Source organism: Cervus canadensis, chromosome 8 (assembly GCF_019320065.1).
Source record: "Cervus canadensis isolate Bull #8, Minnesota chromosome 8, ASM1932006v1, whole genome shotgun sequence".
Classification (NCBI taxonomy): Eukaryota; Metazoa; Chordata; class Mammalia; order Artiodactyla; family Cervidae; genus Cervus; species Cervus canadensis.
In genome coordinates this window covers 14,167,231-14,186,315 of record NC_057393.1, presented here as the reverse complement: position 1 = coordinate 14,186,315, position 19,085 = coordinate 14,167,231, and the positions used below count along the sequence as shown (strand labels likewise).

Genomic DNA, 19,085 nt, shown 5'->3' with positions numbered 1-19,085 from the left:
GGCAGGCGGATTCTTCACCACAGAGCCACCAGGGAAGCCCTCAATCTATCATTTTATTTTTTATTTTCTACTTGACTCCTCTAGGTTTTTTTGTTTGTTTGTTTGATTTCTTTTTTTCTTTTTTTTGCTCATCTGTTCCTCCTTTCCTACCTGTTACAAGTATATGAATACTTTACAGAATCCCATTTAATTTTCCTGTTAGCTATTTATTCTCCTTTTTATTACTTTTACAGTGGTTGTGCTAGAGACTACAACACACATTCTTGACTTTTTACAGTCCATTTACAGCGAATAATATACCACTTCACATAAAATACAGATATCTGGCTGCTTTATATTCCCATAACCACCCTCATCCTTTAAGTTATAGTTGTTTTAAGTAGTTCATCTACTCGTCATCAATTCCTCAACTGTTATAGTTTTAAATGTTATAAATCTAAACAGTTAAAGGCTTATAAAGAAAACAAGAGGGAAAAGGCAAAACAAAACAAAACAAAATAAGACCAAAAAACCAGCTGTATCATTTGCATTTAGTTTGCATTTGATGTTCTCTGCTCTTTCCTGGACCTGGATTTCCATCTGCTCTCCCTTCCCATCAGGCTGGGTTAAGACAGAGCACAGCCCTGCCTGCCCTGGGAGATAAAGCTCCTGGGCAGCCTATGCGTTCAGAACAGCTAACTCTGTACTGAAAGGCTCCTACTTCTCTAGGCTTCCCTTTGGGGGCACCCATGTGCACAGAGAGTTGAGTTGATCATCTGTCTCATCTCTGAGCATACTATCATCATCGGTCCTTGTAAGGCCCATTTCTTGGTTTATTTCCACTTTTTTTTCCCAATTCATCCCACATGCACACTCCTGGGCCCCTCCCCTATGAAGGCACCCACTCCGAAGAACTTAATATGGACCCTTGAATAGGAATGAAGCCTCCAGAATAAGTGATACTCCGTGTGCTTTTACAACATGGAATCTTACTTCAGAACCCGCTCGCCTCCTCCTGCCTTTACCCTCAAGGCTTAGTAGAATCTGTGCACAGACACGTGGGTAATCCCACATCCACGGCACTCCATTCTGAGCATCCTCCACACTTCAATTATTTCTTCCCTAGTGATGGAGACCGAAGTTGCCTCCCACTCCCCACTGCGACCAACACTGTAATGCCTTCCCTAGTTCTTCCCCCCCTTGGGATTCCCCTGAGATGCGGACTTGATCAGAGGGTGCACGCTGACTTAATTCCACCAAGCTTCCAGAAAGGCTGCCCCAGTCCCCACACCACCCCCAAGGAAAGGGTCCCTATTTCCTTACATCTTCACCAACAAATGGCATTTACCCAGCTTCCTAGTTGTTGTCAGTCTGATGGGTATAGTGCTGCCTCTTCCTCCCATTATAATTGGCATTTCTCTGATCACTAGTGTGTCTGAGCATCTCTTCATGAGCTTCGGAGCCACTGGGGCTCCCTCTTCTAGGAACAGCCTGCTTCACTCCATGCCTGGCTCTCCCCCGGGTACTCCACTCCTTACTCTGCCCACAAGTTAACCAATGTATTGGGTTTTGCTGGCCCACGAACCATTGTGTCTCTTCAGGATGCCATTGTTCATTTCTGCTCTGATGCCTTGTCTGCATTTCACAGCTTAATGCCCAGGTCATAAATCTGTTTTCCTTATTTTCAAGGTCTCTGATGGTGGGAGCATCTGAGGATTTTCCCATGGACCACTTACATCTCCCAGGTATCAGCACTTTCACTTTTCTGTGGCCAAGGAACCCTTCAACTGTGAGCCTCTGCTCTGTGCCAGGCACTATGCCAAGATCATCTCCCTCCATCCCCAAACAGCTCTGTATGTGTGTGTGTGTTGTGGGGGGGGGGGGGTGCTCCTATCATGCTTGAGTGACAGATGCTAAACTGAGGCACGTACAAGTTTAATGACTCACTCAAATTCACAGAATTGTAAAAGTGACCCAATCAGATGCCATCCATGGCTTAAACTCTTGTTAGTGTATCTCCCATCGTGCCGATTTCAAATAACTGCTATGTTCAAGAAAGCTCCATGCCTTATCTTTCCTAAATACTGAAGTTTAATGGGGGAAAAAAAAAATCAACCCTGCTGGGACCTTTGTACCTTCCCAGTCCCTAGTGTTTGAAAAGGGTGGGAGTGGGTGAAGGCAGGGGGTTGAGTGGCTGAGCTCACCAGTCTGAGTTCCCAGGAAAAGTAAATACTGGGTTGGCCAGAAAGTTCATTCGAGTTTTTCCTTGATATCCTACAGAAAATCCCAAACGAACTTTTTGGTCAAGTCAATAAATGTGTTCACTAGGAAATGAAAGTGAAAGTATTAGTCACTCAGTTGTGTCTCTTTGTGACCCCCTGAATTATAGCCTGCAAGGCTCCTCTGCCCGTGGAATTCTCCAGGCAAGAATACTGGAGTGGGTTGCCATTCCCTTCTCCAGGGGATTTTCCCAATTCCTCCCGCATTGCAGGCTAATTCTTTATCATCTGAGCCACCAGTGTTCACTGGGGGGCTTCCTCAAAGCCTGGTCCTGGAGGAGTGGGGGAGAGAGACAGGAGTGTAACCTTGACCTTCCAGCAAAGGTGCTTCTCTTTCAGGTTCCCACCATTCTGCTTCAGAAGGGAACCCAATCCACCCAGAACACATCCTTCTTGCAGGTATTTAATGAGCTTCATCTGTGTTCTGGAACCTTGGTGATGACCAAGAAGGGTCTCCCTGGTCCTGATACCTGGGGAGATGGAGAACAGCTCCTCATGGACAGAAATATTTTGGAGGAAGTAACAGTTCCATGAGGATTTACAAGAGAAGGGGACCTGATACTTGGGGCTGGGGTGTCCATGAAAGGATGGCTCCCCTTAAGAAGTGGCATTAGGACTGGTAACGAAGAAGGAGAAGGTGATAACTAGAAGCAGAACTTCCCGGGCAGAGAATGTGCAGAGGCCCTGCGGCAGAGAAAGGCCAGAGGAGCGAGTGTGGCTGGAGAGGGGAGGCGGGGGCTGAGTCAGTTAAAAGGCTCTGGAGTCCCAAAGTCCCAGATCAGGCAGGGCTTTCCAGGTTGGCTCTTCAATCTGCTACTTCAGGACACTGGGTATATATGAAGGTTTCCCAAGCCATAGCAGATGCTCATTCCATGTGCCCTGTACTTAAAAATTAACCTGGCTGAGATGGTCCCAGGTAGAGACATGAGGATTCTCTTTTATCGCTTCCCCTTTCAATAATCTCCTGTCTCCCACTGGACAAAGAAAGGCTTACCTCCCACCCAACCTGACACATAGCATTTTACTGTGTTACATTGTTCTGAGGCATAAAAACATCCAGAGACAATATGGTTTCTCTTCTGTTAAGGCTCCAAAAATCCTCTCCCTACTCATCTCATTAGGTAATACACATCTAATGTGTTTCTCTTTTGTTTAATATTTATCAAAATTTGTATTATGTGTTTGCAGCTTTATCATTTATATACTACTAATAATTGATATAATAACACAATCTTAAAAAAGAATTTTTGAACTTAGGACCTTGTGGCCATAAGAAAATTTTAAAATGCTAATGCATGTTCATATATCTGTTGAAGTTCATATAATAGATAAGGCAGTAAATACAGAATTTAAGTAATAAAAAATTACAGTTAGATAAAATTCTGTTGAAAGTGGCTAGAAAATATACTTTGAGAGCATAAAGGAAACAATGTAAAATTTTTACATAAAGAGAAACAATGTAACATTTACAGTGTTAAAGAAAAAGTTCTTTGTATTTTTTAAAAAATGTGGTAATTTTATAATCCATTGGGTACATTCAAAAGAGAGTCGCAATGGTTTTATATATAAAGATGAATATAGCCTAGTGTGCTGCAGTCCATGGGGTCACAGAGTCGGACAGGACTGAGCAACTGAACTGAATTGAACTGATACATGATATGGGGCTTTCCTGGTGCCTCAGACAGCAAAGAATCTGCCTGCAACACAGGAAACCCGGGTTCAATCCCTGGGTTGGGAAGATCCCCTGGAGAGGGGAATGGCAACCACTCCAGTATTCCTGCCTAGAGAAATCCACGGACAGAGGAGCCTGGCGAGCTACAGTCCATGGGGTGGCAAGATTTAGACACAACTAAGTGACTAACATACACACACATACATGATATACCCCTAAACTATTTAAATTTATGATGAAAGAATATTTTAGATGCCAACTGAGAAATGTGTCAGGCTCACCTATCTCTGGGGCATGGCAACAAAAAAATCTGAAGACGCTAGTATAGGCTATGGTGCTCTAGGAGGGGTGGCAGAGATTAGGAGAAGGGACCCAGGGATTGGCATTTTCCCCTAGCGCCATATTTTTCCAGATGGCTGGGCTCGAGTTGGTGTGGCTTCCTCTGTGCACCATCGTGGTGTTGCCACCAGAATGTGTAAGGCCCCCAAGGATCGGGATTTTCTCTCTTTGGGCCATTAATATTTCTCCAATATCATTGACAGTGCCTGGATGTAGTCAATGCTCAACAAATATTTGTTGGGTGGATGAATGGTGGATGCTGACTTTCACTTTTGTGCCAGGCACGGTATTAAGGAATCCTTGTGGATCCCCACAACAACACCGCATTATGTCCAGTTGGCATCATGTCCAGTTGGCATCCCCGTTTCAGAGATGAGGAAACTAAGGCACGGAGAAGATACATAATGTGCCCGAGGTCACCTATCAAGGCCACAGTGGACAGGACCCAGGCATCCTGATAACCATGACACCTCTCTGCCCCAGGGAGCAGAGGGACAGGGCCTGTGTCTTTGTTCTGAAACTCCAGGCACTTTGGGCCACCCCATGAACGTGATACCCTTCTGAGCCATCTCAAACAGCTCCCTGCCATCTGTTCTCTCCTCCTAAGTGGTTTTCCTCCCCTCCTCCCCGTTTAATATTTAAGTTGCACACATCCTGGGACATCCCGGAGTCCCCATGTTACTGACCTACTTACTTATCCAACCATTTCTCTCACATCGGGGATGGCACAGGGGGTGTCTGGAAGGGAGGAAGGAGGTGCAGAGAGAGGGGAGCCCCACACAGCACCCCGCTGCTCTTAGCAGTCTCCAGCTGACAAGCAAACATTAATAAAACACGGCCAGACTCTACCGCTGCCGCTGCAGCAGATAACATTTATTCTAAGTGGCTTTCCAAGAAAACAGCTTCTGCTCCTCCCGCCCCTTAAAGGGTCACCAAAGCTCCAGCCATGTCAGGAGGGAAGTCTGTTTCTTTTTATAAAATAGAGGGACTTGGAAATCAAACTGGGCTCCTGACCTTTGGTAGTGAAGATGACAGCTCCAGGTCAGCCGCAGACAGGCCTTTTGCCAGTATCCCCGGAAAACATTGAGCAGACAGCACTGTGGCCACAGGGCTTGGGCAGCTGCCCACGGGGTCCTTTTATTTGGGCACCAGGTGCTCATCTAGTCTCCAGTGTCCCCTGCTCAGGCGACATGGTCCTCCTTTCTGGGACCGGACTCAGGGGCCTGGGGCCCTCATATCCTCACTCTCACTGTGGGGATGACTCTGATGGATGTCCCCTTCTCCCCCACCCCCACCCCGTATCCACATCAGCATATGGAGGGTACCCGAGGATCCAATGGTCAAAGAGGCCGAGGGGCACTCTGCACCAAGATCCGGAGGCGGGAGAGGGGAGGGGTGCTGGGGTGCAGGGCGGCTTCTCCAGGAAACAGGTCTGTCCGCGGCCGCCCAACCCCAACCTCTGTCTCGGGCACACTCACTCACGAGGCTTCACGTCCTCATGGCCCAGCTCAGGAACAGGGAGGCTCAACGAGAGCGTTAGCTCCTAACTGGGGCCAAATGAAAGCACTAATCCCCGACTCCTCATCCTGGCCCCTGAGCCCGGAACCCTTGGCCCCTGAGCCCGGGACCCTTGGCCCCTCGCCCTGGGGTTCCTGACATCCTCCCTTTGAGACCCATCCCCTTCACCCGGGCCGGTGTTCCCAGGGCGCACGGCCAAGTGCCCGGAAAGGGGCGAGGGTCTGCTCGGGACCGGGCGACTCCGGAGTCCCGGCGCAAAGCCGGGTCCGGGGCGGGGCGGGGACAGGAGAGCTACTGCGCAGGGAAGGCGGAGGCCCGGGCGCCCCAGCCCCCCGCCCCCGCTCCGCGGCGGCCGTGACGTCAGAGCCGGACCGGGTAAACTGAGCGGCGGCGGCAGGGCTCTGGGGTGGAGACGGCGACCGGAGCCGGCCGGCCAGACGGAGCCCACGGCGGCCAGCCGCAGACGACCCCGAGGTAAGGCCGGCCCCGCTCCCGGCCCGCGGGGCTCGGCGCTGGGGACCGATCGCCGCCGGGACGCGCGGGAGAGCGGGGGCCCGGCTGAGGACAGGGGAAGCCCCCGGAGGCGCCACTCGCGGGGTTCCGAGGGGTCCCGGGAAAGCCGAGGTGCAGGACATCTGGTGCGCGGGGGGCGCGCGGCCCTTTCCGAGCGAGCAGCGGGTGAAGTGGGCGCGGGCGGCGGAGAGCCGGGCGTGGCGGGGGATTCGCGCCCCGACGGCGCTCGCGGGCGTTATTACCCCGTAGCGCAGGTGCCGGTGAGGACGCTTTCGCCGCAGGTGAGCCGAGGGTGGGACGCCGGGGGCCGTCTGGCGCCGTCTGGTGCGCGCCGCTCTGCGAGCGCCCCTCCGGCGGGCCGGGCCGGGCGAAGTCCGAGCCCTGGGGTCGGGGGAGCCGGCGGCCCCGCACGGCCCCTGACCGCGCGCCGCGCCCGCAGCCGAGCCCCGGAGCCATGGCCCTGAGCGAGCTGGCGCTGCTCCGCTGGCTGCAGGAGAGCCGGCACTCGCGGAAGCTCATCCTGTTCATCGTGTTCCTCGCGCTGCTGCTGGATAACATGCTGCTCACGGTCGTGGGTACGTACGACCGGGCGTCCCAGTCCCCGGGCGCGCCCGCCTTACCCCAGCGCGGTGCGGGCAGGTTGGAGAGAATACGTTTTTCAAAAAGACGTTCCCTGCCCGAGGCTGCCTCGTTTAGGCTAGTGGCCGCGTTTGCGGCTGCGTTTTCCTGGAGGTCCGGTCAAAAAACTGTGACATCAGATAAAACCCAGAACTTATGTTTCCTCCTGATAATTTCCTGCTTCCCCTTGTCACTTTCAACGCGATTAAAAAAAAAAAAAATTCTATGAAGGAAGAGCAATTTCCAGAATTCAGAATAATATTATAATAATTATTACACCCCCCCGAAACAGATGGGTTAATAATGTGGTCTGTCACCTAAGGGAACAGGTCAGCATACCTCCCTCCATAGAAGGAAGGGACATTTAAATGTAGTGACTCTGCAGATGACGACATGGACACATGTCAGGACTCCTATCAAGAGCAGTTTTAACTGTTGGTTTTCATCTTTTTTGCTGTAATAGATTTTTGAACAGCTACATAATTGACATCCAGGTCTCTTAATTAGCCCCATGAACAACGGGTTTGGCACGCATATTTTCCTAAAAAATATACCAATTTTTAATGAATAAAAATGATTTTTTAAAGGGTCATTTCCCTTGTCTCTGTTTAAGGTTCTCTCTCTGGACAGTTTTCAGAGCATCAGAGAGTCAGGTTTTCACTTCCAGGAATATCGGAGCTTTGGGGCTCATCCCAGTAGAGTAACAAGGGCCTGGGTCCTCCTTTGTCTTGAATCCTCTGTTATACACATGCCCAAAGCTTCGATTACATCAGCTTTCTTTTCCTTCATGAAAGTCTCAAGAAGTCTTGAATTTGCCAAGTTGTATGAAACATTGCCGCTTCCCCCTCAAGTAATAGAAAGATAAAGTGAGCCTGGTGCAGAATTTCCAAATTATTACTTCCTGCAGGTTAATTTTTTTTTTCCTAAGACACATAATGAAATTTAGGTTTCTGTTTTCCTGATTCATTCACTTAAAGGTCTTTCTAGCCTCTTTCTGAGAAGCCCTGGTTGACCCCAGGTCAACACTGACTAGATTTCAGATCGCATCTTGTTTTCCTTTCCTAAGCTATTCCTGTGAAGGAGCCCTGTAAGAAGCATAGGGAGCTTTGGGGCTGGTCAGGTCTGCTGGCCCTGAGAGCTCACACAGCCTCTGGGGCTTTGTTCTCAGAGCTTGCTGTTTAGTTGCTCAGTTGTGTCCGACTCTCTGCAGCCCCTTGGACTGCAGCCCACCAGCCTTCCCTGCCCTTCACCATCTCCTGGAATTTGCTAAAACTTAAGTCCATTGAGTCAGTGATGCCCCCTAACCATCTCATCCTCTGTCTCCCCTTTCTCCTTCTGCCCTCAATCTTTCCCAGAGCTAAACAACATGAAATTGTTCGGTGTCAGTGCAGAGGCTCCCTTTCCTGAGGCAGACACACCACTTCTCAGGGTCTCCTTTAGCATTTGACAAGACCACAGTTTTGCTGGCTTTGGCCCCAGGGAGGCTTTCAATGTAATCACCGCTGTCCTGCTCTCGTCCCCAGTCCCCATCATCCCGAGTTACTTGTATAGCATTGAGCATGAGAAAGATGCTCTAGAAATCCAGACCGCCAAGCCTGGGCTCACAGCCTCCGCCTCCGGCGGCTTCCAGAACATCTTCTCCTATTACGACAATTCCACCATGGTCACCGGGAACAACACCGACCACCTTCAGGGGGCACTGGTGCAGGAGGCCACCACGCAGCGCATGGCCACTAACTCGTCCTCGGCCCCTTCCGACTGTCCCAGTGAAGACAAAGACCTCCTGAATGAGAATGTGCAGGTCGGCCTGCTGTTTGCCTCGAAAGCCACTGTCCAGCTCCTCACCAACCCGTTCATAGGACTGTTGACCAACAGGTGGGTTATATTGTTTCGCTCAAGGAGCTAAATATTCATAATTTTGTTCCAGATCATTTTGTTTCTCATTCATTGGTCAGAGTCTGGAGATCTAAAGCTGGAGGGAAAATCCAGTCTCCTTCACCTTACGTTTCCATCTTGAGTCAGTCGCGATTTCCCCTTTGGTGCTCCTTTTCATTGCCACCGTGGCCATCATTGTGGGATTGTATGTACCACGTGGCTTTCTCTTCTCTTCCACCTCTGGTCATGGACTTCCCAACAGACAGCCGAAGTGGTTTCCTTCAGGGCTGGTGTGGTCAAGGCTCGTGTGGATGGCCAGGTGGGGAACGTGGGATGTGATCCATAGTCCTGCTGATAGAGCAAGCAGCTCACTGACCCCGAGGCCCTGGGCAGTGGCCCTTCCCCTGCCACGTGCTGAGCTGTGTCCACGTGCACACAACGAAGAGAATTTTTTTCCCCCAGATAATTCAAGCTGCCCACATGAGCTTTATGTTAATCCGGATGTTCTAGAGTCTTTTAAGACCCAGTTATTCTGAATAATGGTTCACATTTCCGTTGTTGGTGGTCATCCAGCTAGTATTTGTTCTTCTCCAGCTGAGGTGGTCCAGCTCTGCCCAGTACTTGGGGGCTGCAAGCACAGGTCAGGGGGCTTGCAAAAGAGGGGAGGAGCTGTCTGTTGCAAAGAGTGGGAGCTGGTAGAGTGGTGGTGGTGGGCTCTCATCTAAACAGTGTGACCCCAAGAGCGGAGATGTGAAAAACGGTGGAGAGGGGCGGTGCCCAGAGTCCTACCTGTGAAGCAGGCTTAGAAGCACAAACAAAGACAAGGACCAGAGGTGGGAAACAGGGCAAAAGAGGGGTCCAGAGAACTGAGGAGGGCAGCTCTGGGGGGACTGGGCCGGGCTGGGCCGTGAGAAGCCCCACGTGCTAGACGGAGGAGTAGGAGTTGGTTGCAGGAGCATTTAGGAGCCACTAGAGGTTCCAAAACCAAGTTGAAGAGTCAGGGAAAGTGAAAAGTGAAAGTATTAGTCACTCGGACGTGTCCGACTCTCTGCAGCCCCGTGGACTGTAGCCCACCAGGCTCCTCTGGGAAGGGATTTCCCAGACGAGAATACTGGAGGGGGTTGTCATTTCTTCCTCCAAGGTCTGGCCTTTTATTAACATCCTATTCATCATTTCAAGATGGTGACAATAGAGAGGGACCCTGTGTGGCTGAGAGCGTGGCCAACTCTGGAGGGCTGGGGGCTGTATGAGGTGATGAGGCCTGGGGTGGTGGCAGGGGCTCAAAATGGGCAGGCCTGCCTTCCTCCACACAAGCGGTCCTCTGACACAGAGATTTCTGGTAGGGTACCCATGGTGAGTCAGACGGAAGCACGTTTTCTACCTCTGCGATGTGATTTTCTGGACTGGGTGGTGCCATTGAATGCATTTTAACCATCCCAGGCCACATCCAGCCCACAGGCTGTGTGGCAGTGTTATCAGGCTGCTGCATAAAAAGCTAAGCAAATGAAGGCAGGAAGCTGGGCCGACTGGGCGCCCACCAAGAAGCACCATTGTGAAGGTGGCGGTCAGCGGGTCTTCTGTTCTTCAGGAGGAAAACCAAGCAGACCTCCGTGGTTACAGGGTTTTCTTTCTTTTCACACACCTAAGAGCGCGCCTTAAAATGCGTCTGGTGTAATTACAGAAAACAGCTCCGGGTTTTGTATTCTGAGAAAGCAAACAGCTCAAATGCCATATGGGAAAATTGAGGACATTATTGTAATAACACCTTGCCAATCACTTGGGCAGGACTGTCACTAGCTGTACCGTGCAATACTTAGAAACTCGGCAGAAACGATGTGAGCGTTCCAGTCGTCCAAATGTAAATGGCAAATGAAAAGCTTGGAAAAAACCTCCCATTCTCGTTTCTAATGCTTTGCTTATGCCAAGGGGCAGGAGCTTGTTTAAAACCAGTGAGACCTTTGCCCTATTATATACTCCAAATGCTTTGACATTGCAGCCCCCTCAGGGGTAAAGAATCTGCCTGCAATGCAGGAGCTGCAGGAGACGCAGGTTTGATCCCTGGGTCGGGAAGATCCCGTGGAAGAGGGCATGGCAACCCACTCCAGTGTTCTTGCCTGAAGAATCCTATGGACAGAGGAGCCTGACGGTCTTATAGTCCATGGGGTTGCAAAGAGTTGGATGTGAGTTAGCATGCATGCATGCAAGGCTTGTGTTTGGGCCTCCTAAAAAAAAAATTATCTTCCAAGACAAAACTAATTTCCTTTAGTGACCTGTGAAATTTAGTCTATTTGTATGGTGGAACTTGTCAAGAACAAAATTTTCCGCCCTAGCTGATTTCTCCTAGCTCTCCAGCAAAATTTCAAAATAATCTTCATCTTCTAGCACTGCCTTGTAATGTGGAAATGGAAACAAATGTTAATATCAATGCAGGCAGGCAAAACAATTGAACAAACTCTGTTGTCCCTCCAACATGATCATGATAAGTAATGTTTTCTAATATTTTCCAAGCCCAGTGGATATGAATTTGGGGACTTGCAGCATTTCTGGGCACTCTGCAGCTCTGCTCAGAGAGGTGATAAATATATTTCCGCTTACAGACTCTTCCCTTGTGAGCCATCGCAAATAGCCTTTTGATGTAATTTGTGCCAATCACATCCGCAATTACCAATGAGATGTGTGACTCACATTTTCAGGGTTGTAAAGAACTGAGTTTAAAATAGCATTTTACACTTGGTTAATATGTTTCTGATTAAAGAGTAGTTAAAACTTGAAGCATCAGATCTTGAGGAGGTTTGAGCAAAAGCTTTTGGGGCTGTCTTAGTATTTTTATAGTAGTGGTCCCCAACCTTTTTGGCACCAGGGACCGGTTTTGTGGAAGACAATTCTTCCATGGGTAGGGAGTAGGGGGTGCTTTGGGGATGATTCAATGGCATTACATTTACTATGCACTTTATTTCTGTTATTATTACATCAGCTCCAGCTCAGATCACCAGGCATTAGATCCTGAAGGTTAGGGACCCCTGGTTTATAGCCAAAGGGGTTTGCCACTCACAAGGATAGGCTTCCTTGGTGACTCAGTGGAATGAAATTGCAACCACTCCAGTATTCTTGCCTGTGAAATCCCATGGACAGAGGAGCCTGGCTAGCTATAGTCCATGGGGTCACTAAACAACAACTCAGGAGGAGAAAGCATTGTCCAGACTCTGATGATGTCTTCCTCTCTTCCAGTTCTTTCCACCAGCTTACTGTTATAAACCCGGTTTGTACCTTTAGTTATGGAATATAAATAATATAGGTAAAATCCGCCTTTTTGGCATCTACTTGGGCTCTCCCTGGGTGCACCAGGCTAAATGAGAAAAAGTCAAAACAATGAGTTGTTGGATGCTATTTTTATTCAGTGGGAGCGAGTTTAGGAAAAATCAGCCTGATATGAGGGACCTCGATCCTCCCCCACCTCCCTGGCCCTAGAAAAATATCTTTTTCCATCCCATGATGTGTGCTGGTCCAGCATCCCGGTGTCTCTGCAGTGCTTCTGACAGTGGGGCAAAAAGAAACCTCTTGCATCTCCAGAGATGCAGTGGGGAGCTCCTTAGGATGGGCTGCTTGGAGCCACTCATTTCTAAAGCTTCTTGCTGTAAGCAGCACCCACTCTGAAATGAGACACCCAACGTCACACCCATCATAACCCGTTGAACCCCCACATTACAATCCAGCGCCCCATTGTTTGTGGTCACGATGCTGCCACATGAGTGGCTTTTGTGAGTGGGTGACAACAGGAGGCAGCCTCCTGTCTTTTGTTTTAAATATTGGGTAAGATCTCAAGTCATGAAAATAAAATATGACGATTCTTGGGAAGTATTTAAGTGCTCTTTTGGCTGCTGGATGGTGCAAGTAATTCCTGTTTCATTTCCTCTGTAGGTAGTATATTTTCACTGAATAATTTGTGACCAGATAGAGAACAAAGGACATTTTGACTATGGTGAGGGTGGCGATCACAGGTCCAGTAACACACTTTCCAAAGCCTGTGGGTGTGTGTCTTGACTTGATTGCCATCTTTGAGGCTTGTGTGACTTCTTTTCTAATTCCAGTTTAACTGTTCGTTTCATGATTGCACTTGTGAGTGAAATGGAGTAGAAGGACTTATACGAGCAACAGCTGTTGCCATTTGGCCCAGTAAGTGGGTTTTTAAAACGCATCTTCCAGGGAGGTAAACAGTGTGAAAACCACCTTGACATTTCTCTCTTCCCTAAGTCAAGTTAAGAACATGGCAGTATGGTCTTCACTTGCTTAACATAAGGCTTACATAGTAGTTGTATCTTTAGACCCAAGATATTCCAAATGAAACTGACAGCTTGGGAAAGGGTTAACTCCAGGGCCAGGGGGTGGGGAGAGCTCCCTCCTCAGCTTGTCGTTGTCTCAGTGGTCTGCTTTTTATCAAACCAGCGTTAGTGGCTTAATTTATTTCCATAGTTACCTAGTATATTTGAAAGCCAGTTATTCTTCCTCACAAATCTTAGCTCACATCTGAACGACAGGGAGAAAGCCACAGGGCATGAAATCCCCCCCACCAGATCGACTGTGTGTTTTTGTGGTTTTTTTTTTCTCTAGCTTCAGGCAGTTGGTCTGAGGTGGGTTCTGTAGGAATAAGCAGTGACCTTTTCAAAAAGCATCTCCATGGACAGGGAAAGCAGCCATTCAGGAAAGGGATCTCCCATCCCAGACGTCGTGAGGATGGAGAGGGTGTGACAGCGTCTTTGCTTTGAAATCAGAACAAGTTGGCTGTGGATTTGGGTCTTTCCCATGGGAGCAGAGCCCTCACGTGACCTGTACATCAAGGAACACACGGGCGAGGAAGAATTTCAAGGCTCATGTAGCTCACTCCGCACGTAATAACTGAAAGAGACAGACCCAGGGGCTAAACCTAAGGATTTTCTTTTATTTATGAAATGGTTGACCACAAGCTTCCAAGTCCTGTCGGATTTTTTGTGACCCCATGGACTGTAGCCGGCCAGGCTCCTCCATCCGTGGCATTTCCCAGATAAGAATACTGGAGTGGGTTGCCATTCCCTTCTCCAGGGGATCTTCCCGCTCCAGGGATGGACCCTGTGTCTCCTGCATACCACTGGGCCACTAGTAAATGTAAAACACCTTTCTGTTGACTGCTGTTCACCGTTTAGGAGTGTGTTGAGATAATTGAAAAGGGAGGTGTCACCTCTGTCTCCTCTGGTGCAGTTGGTTCCCTTCTCTGTCTCCTATACTGTGTCCTTGCTTTTGTCACTTACCCAGAAGAGGGAACCAAGGCCGATCTTAGCAAGCCTGGGACAAGAGCTTGCGTTAATCTCTGTGGTAAAGATAAACTAGTTCGTAGCATTAGAGAACAGGTATTGATTGCCAGTGATAATTTAGGAACATAATGGGGTTTTTCCACTGACTGTGTATGGATACATATTGCATATAACTTTTATTGCTTTGCGCTCTCTTCTAGGATTCAAATATATGATTTTTACTTTTATTCCAATTGAGTTAACTGCTCCCTGATGCCCTGTGGAGATGACTGTGGGCCAGGATGACTCACGAGGGGGTGATAACGAGATGCTTGGGTAAAGGTTTGCCGCATCAGACATGGCTCAGCTCAGTAACACTTTAATTGAGATGGCATTGAATTGCGGCAGGAGGCCAAATCAGACATTTATGACTAATGTCAATTGAGGTTCTGACCATTTAGGAGACATTGTGGGGAGGCAGAAAGGACAGTGGCCATCTGCCCATCACTCAGTGACCCTGGGGCCTTGGGCAGCTGTCCTGAGGCAGGTGTTCAGGGGGACAGGACAGTCTGAGGGTGGAGAGCCAGGAGCTGCCCAGTGGGCTGTGTTTGCCTTGGGGCTGAGCTCCAGAGAAGGATGCTGCCCAGCACTTGCCACCGGGCAACCCTGCCAGTGGCTTGGCCAGTGTTGAAAGCGTAGGGCACACGAGTCTGGTAGTGAGAAGGAAGCCCCAGGATCCCAGTGATACCCAAAGCGTCTGGCTTGCTCTGCAGTTGTGGCTGAGTCACAGGCTCAACCTTTGAACCTTGACTTTCTCATCCCAGATGGGGGTTTGGACTGGCCAGCCTTTGAGTTTCCTTCTAGCTTTGCCATTTGGTTTTCCAGTCATGCTTTATTAAAATCCCAAAGCAATTGAGAAACACAGTAGTAGCTGCTATATTTTTAGAGAAAAACACAACACCTGGCCTTGGTTAAAAGAATCGTCCCTTCGTGCACAGCCCTCTGGGTACCAAGCCACCTGGTACTAACAGGTACTGTGGACCCACGCTCCATGCCCCCCGTGTGAACCTCTGCTTCTGCAACTGGTGTCCCCACCAGAGTGTGTACTAGCAGGACCTGGCCTTGTCGACACTCAAGATTATGCCCTCTGTCCTGAATTTGGGGCAAGTTACTTAAGTCCCTTGAGCCTCCATGTGGCCATCTGAAAATAGGGTTGGAGCCAGCTACCACATGGAACTGTGACAGTCACAGGTGACTCTGCATGCTTATCATCTCCGGGAGTGCTGGAGCCTCCAGGTCAGAAGGCGCTCACACCAGCTGTGTTCTGCCAGGTGACCTTGGTCAGTGGCCGGGCTGTAGGCTGGATGTAATATTACTGGTATTCCAATAGCTTTGACTTAAGTCAGTGGTTTTCCAGGTTGGATGTTGAAAGGGACAAGAAGCCTCTGTTCATTCCAGGGCAGTTGTGTCTTCATTCTTCCCCCAGACAGGCAATGTTGTTGTCCAGTTGCTCGGTCGTGTCTGACTCTTTGTGACCCCATGGACTGCAAGTGCCAGGCTTCCCTGTCCTTCATCAGCTCCCGGAGTTTGCTCAAATTCATGTCCATTGGGTCAGTGATGCCATCCAACAATCTCATCCTCGGTCGTCCCCTTCTCCTCCTGCCCTCAATTTTTCCTAGCATCAGGGTCTTTTCTAATGAGTCAAATTTTTGCAGCAGGTGCCAAAGTATTGGAGCTTCACCTTCAGCATCAGTCCTTCCAGTGAACAATCAGGGTTGATTTCCTTTAGGATTGACTAGCTTGATCTCCTTGCAGTCCAGGGGGCTCTCAAAAGTCTTCTTCAGCACCACAGTTCAAAAGCATCAATTCTTTGGTGCTCAGCCTTCTTTATGGACATGCAATAGTTGCTGAGAAAATAAACTGCCTGTGACTTCTCTCTGAGCCTCCTGGAAGTTTCCTTCATCATTTTCCATTAGTGCCGTGTTGGATCTGGTGTTGAGAGCAGGTTTCTTTTGCCCACAGAAGTAAGAGCACAGAGCAGTCAGCTCAGGGCTGGTGGAGACAAGCAGCTGTCATTCAATGGCATTTGAACTGCAGTTCAGCACCTTGGTATCTTTCCTAGTTCAACAGATTGGCTTCAAAGCCTGCTTTGTGAGTTACAAGCTCACTTCAGGTCACAGTAGAGGGGTCTTTGCTTCGGTTTGTGGGGTGGTGATTGCCTGAGAATGTGAGGATTTTATGGTGCTATTTGTTTTCTGGATGCACATGAAGCAGTTAAAAAATTATATAAGTGTGACCAGAACTTTTAGAAGGTTCTGTTCAAAACCACATATGCCTTTTGGCTACCTGGGGAGGTTAATAAAGTAAGTCTGCAAGGAGAAGGACTAGTTAGAATGGCCCTGAATGGAATTAGCCCTAAGACATCAGTAAGTCAGTTTTTTATACCTCATCTGTAACATGGGGAAGTGGTCTGTCTGCTCTTATCAAATCAGGGAGCTCATGGGTGGAAGTGCTTGGAGAATGGAGTGTAACCTTAGGTGAAGGTATTGTTGATTTTTTATTCCAGCTTGGGGTAGAAGAGCCCTCCCAGGCTGTGTGACTGGGACTCAGGGCTCCTTGTTCCTCATTGGGTTTCTCTCCAGGGTCTGGAGTGTCTAGGGCTGGAGGAAGATGAGGCCTGGAGATGCTCAGGGCTATTCTGGGCTGTGACACAGATCTCCTTTAGGACTGTCGCTCAGCCAGTCCTAGCCCCTGCTTTTTTCTGCTTTTTTCCTGGCAGAAAGGAGGCCAGGGGGCAGGAAACCGCTTCACTCTCATGTACCATCTGTATGACAGGGACCAAGCTGCTTAATCTGCAGAAACGGGTGGGGAAAACAGGAAGAGAATGAGGGATGAAGCAAAATTTCTGAAGCACTTTTCATGTTCCAGGTGCCCTGGTAGCAGTTTAATAGCCGTGTCTCATGTCATACCCACTCCACCTCCCCGGTGGTACCAATGGTAAAGAACCCCCCTGTCAGTGCAGGAGGCATAAGAGATGTGGATTCACTCCCTGGGTCAGGAAGATCCCCTGGAGGAGGAAATGGCAACCTGCTCCAGTATTCTTGCCTGGAGAATCCCACGGACGGAGGAGCCTGGTGGGCTACAGTCCATGGGGTTGCAAAGAGTGGGACATGACTGAAGGGACATAGCAGTCCACCTCTGGGAAGTGGGTGGTGGTCTCTCTTTGAGCCTGGAGGGGGGATCTACTTGAGTTAAATGGCAACGCAGGTGTCCAGCCAAGGGTGTGATACCCAGACACTGAGGTCTCCCCACCTCTCCTGTCTGCCTGGTGGCAGAGCCCTATGCTCTGTGGTCTTATGGAGCAGTTAGGATGTTGAGATTTTTGCACAGAAAACAAGGCCTGTCTTTCTTAGCTAGCCTTATCAGGATCAAGGTGAAGATAGATTTGGGATTGTCCTTGTTTCCTGATGCCTCTTAGACGTACTGCAGTTGTGTCTGCTGCCCATGGAATCTCTTGATGACCTTTTACTAGAATCATTTGATTGCAGTTGTCCCTCTGGGGAAGCTCTAGCCAAGACTATAATTAAAGAAAGTTTTACAAAATGCTGGAAACAGGGGCTGTGTATTTGAATGTGTTCTGGGTTACTTGCCAAGATTTTATTAACATTTATGCCAGAGAAATTTCCCCTCAGAGTGGCAGTCCCTAAATGTATTCACGTTCCAAGACAGTCAAACACCAAAAGGTCACAGAGGAAGCACCAACTATATGAATTTTTAGAAAAGTTGACCAGACGTTTATCCACCCAATCCCAAAGGCTAATAGGAGAAACTCAATAGAAAGGCTTAAAAAAAAAAAAATACGGAGCAGTCACTAGGTTCTCTCTGTGGTTCTGTTTTGCAGAATTGGCTACCCAATTCCCATGTTCACGGGATTCTGCATCATGTTTATCTCAACAGTTAGTAAGTGTCTGACGTTTGCCTTCCGAGTTTGGGTCACCGGGTGGGCTCTGACCACAACCCACTGGGAATTGAGAACACAGCTGGGATGGGGGCGGGGGTAGGTATGTTGGCAACAACTGCAGAAAGGGGTGAGGGTCTTCAGGGTGGGTGAGGTCTTCAGGGAGCCAAAGCATGATGTGGTTAATCCAGAAGTACCCCCACCTGGCTAAGGGAAGCCTTCAGAAGGGTCCTGTTTGAGCATATTTGGTCACCATGCCAGCCGGGTCTACACTGAGCGTGGCCTGGCCACTCTCTCCGCAGTGTTCGCCTTCTCCCGCAGCTACGCCTTCCTGCTGATCGCCAGGTCCCTGCAAGGCATCGGTTCCTCCTGCTCGTCTGTAGCTGGTAGGTGTGGAACCGACTAAGTCCGTGCCCCAGGGGCTTTGGTCTGTGGGAAGACCATAGGCATTGCCTTGGCTGGCGACCCTTTACAGAATGAGCTGGAATAATTCAGGCAGTTAGGGTATCGGTGGTGGTGGGTGGTGGGTTTTTGGATGTTGCTTGACCTTACGTTTTGTTGGTCTGGCAGGTGTGGGAAGACCATAGTCTGGGCTGGGGGTGGGCGGGGTTGTGAGTCATGAAGATGATTCTGTTGCTTCCAGAGCTTGGCTGTCACCGTTTCTTTCCCTGATTAGGGATGGGCATGCTGGCCAGCGTGTACACAGATGACGAGGAGAGAGGCAACGCCATGGGGATCGCCCTGGGCGGCCTGGCCATGGGGGTCCTAGGTGGGTGAGGGCCACAGTAGAGGGAAGGGTCTGTCCTGTGTTGGACAATGGGCCCCTTTTCACTCTACTGTCCTCTGTTTCCTCCCTACTTTCATGGAGTCTTTGAAAAATGGGACGTGTCCTGACCTGGGCAGTTCTGGGCTCCCCAGTCCTCTCTCCCCGATCCAGATGAAAACAAGTCTTGAACAGGATGCCCTGCCAAGGTCCCTGCCCTAGAACATTCTCCGAGTTTCCATCCCACCCAAGGACCTTCCCTTTTTCGGAGCCTGCCTCCCCGACTTGCCCTGGCTGAGCTCCCAGA

At 49.4% G+C, this 19,085-nt stretch overlaps 1 protein-coding gene across 1 annotated transcript in view; it reads left to right on the top strand.

Annotated features, from left to right (window-relative positions):
• The first annotated feature begins 6,164 nt into the window (after positions 1-6,164).
• The window catches only part of SLC18A2 (solute carrier family 18 member A2), a 40,434-nt gene continuing 27,513 nt past the window's right edge, over positions 6,165-19,085 (top strand). Inside the window, exons 1-6 of the mRNA XM_043475333.1 lie at positions 6,165-6,261; positions 6,740-6,875; positions 8,442-8,793; positions 17,959-18,017; positions 18,318-18,401; positions 18,692-18,784. Coding sequence (XP_043331268.1) covers positions 6,755-6,875; positions 8,442-8,793; positions 17,959-18,017; positions 18,318-18,401; positions 18,692-18,784 — 709 coding nt within the window. The 5' untranslated portion in view covers positions 6,165-6,261; positions 6,740-6,754. The remainder of the gene's footprint in view (positions 6,262-6,739; positions 6,876-8,441; positions 8,794-17,958; positions 18,018-18,317; positions 18,402-18,691; positions 18,785-19,085) is intronic.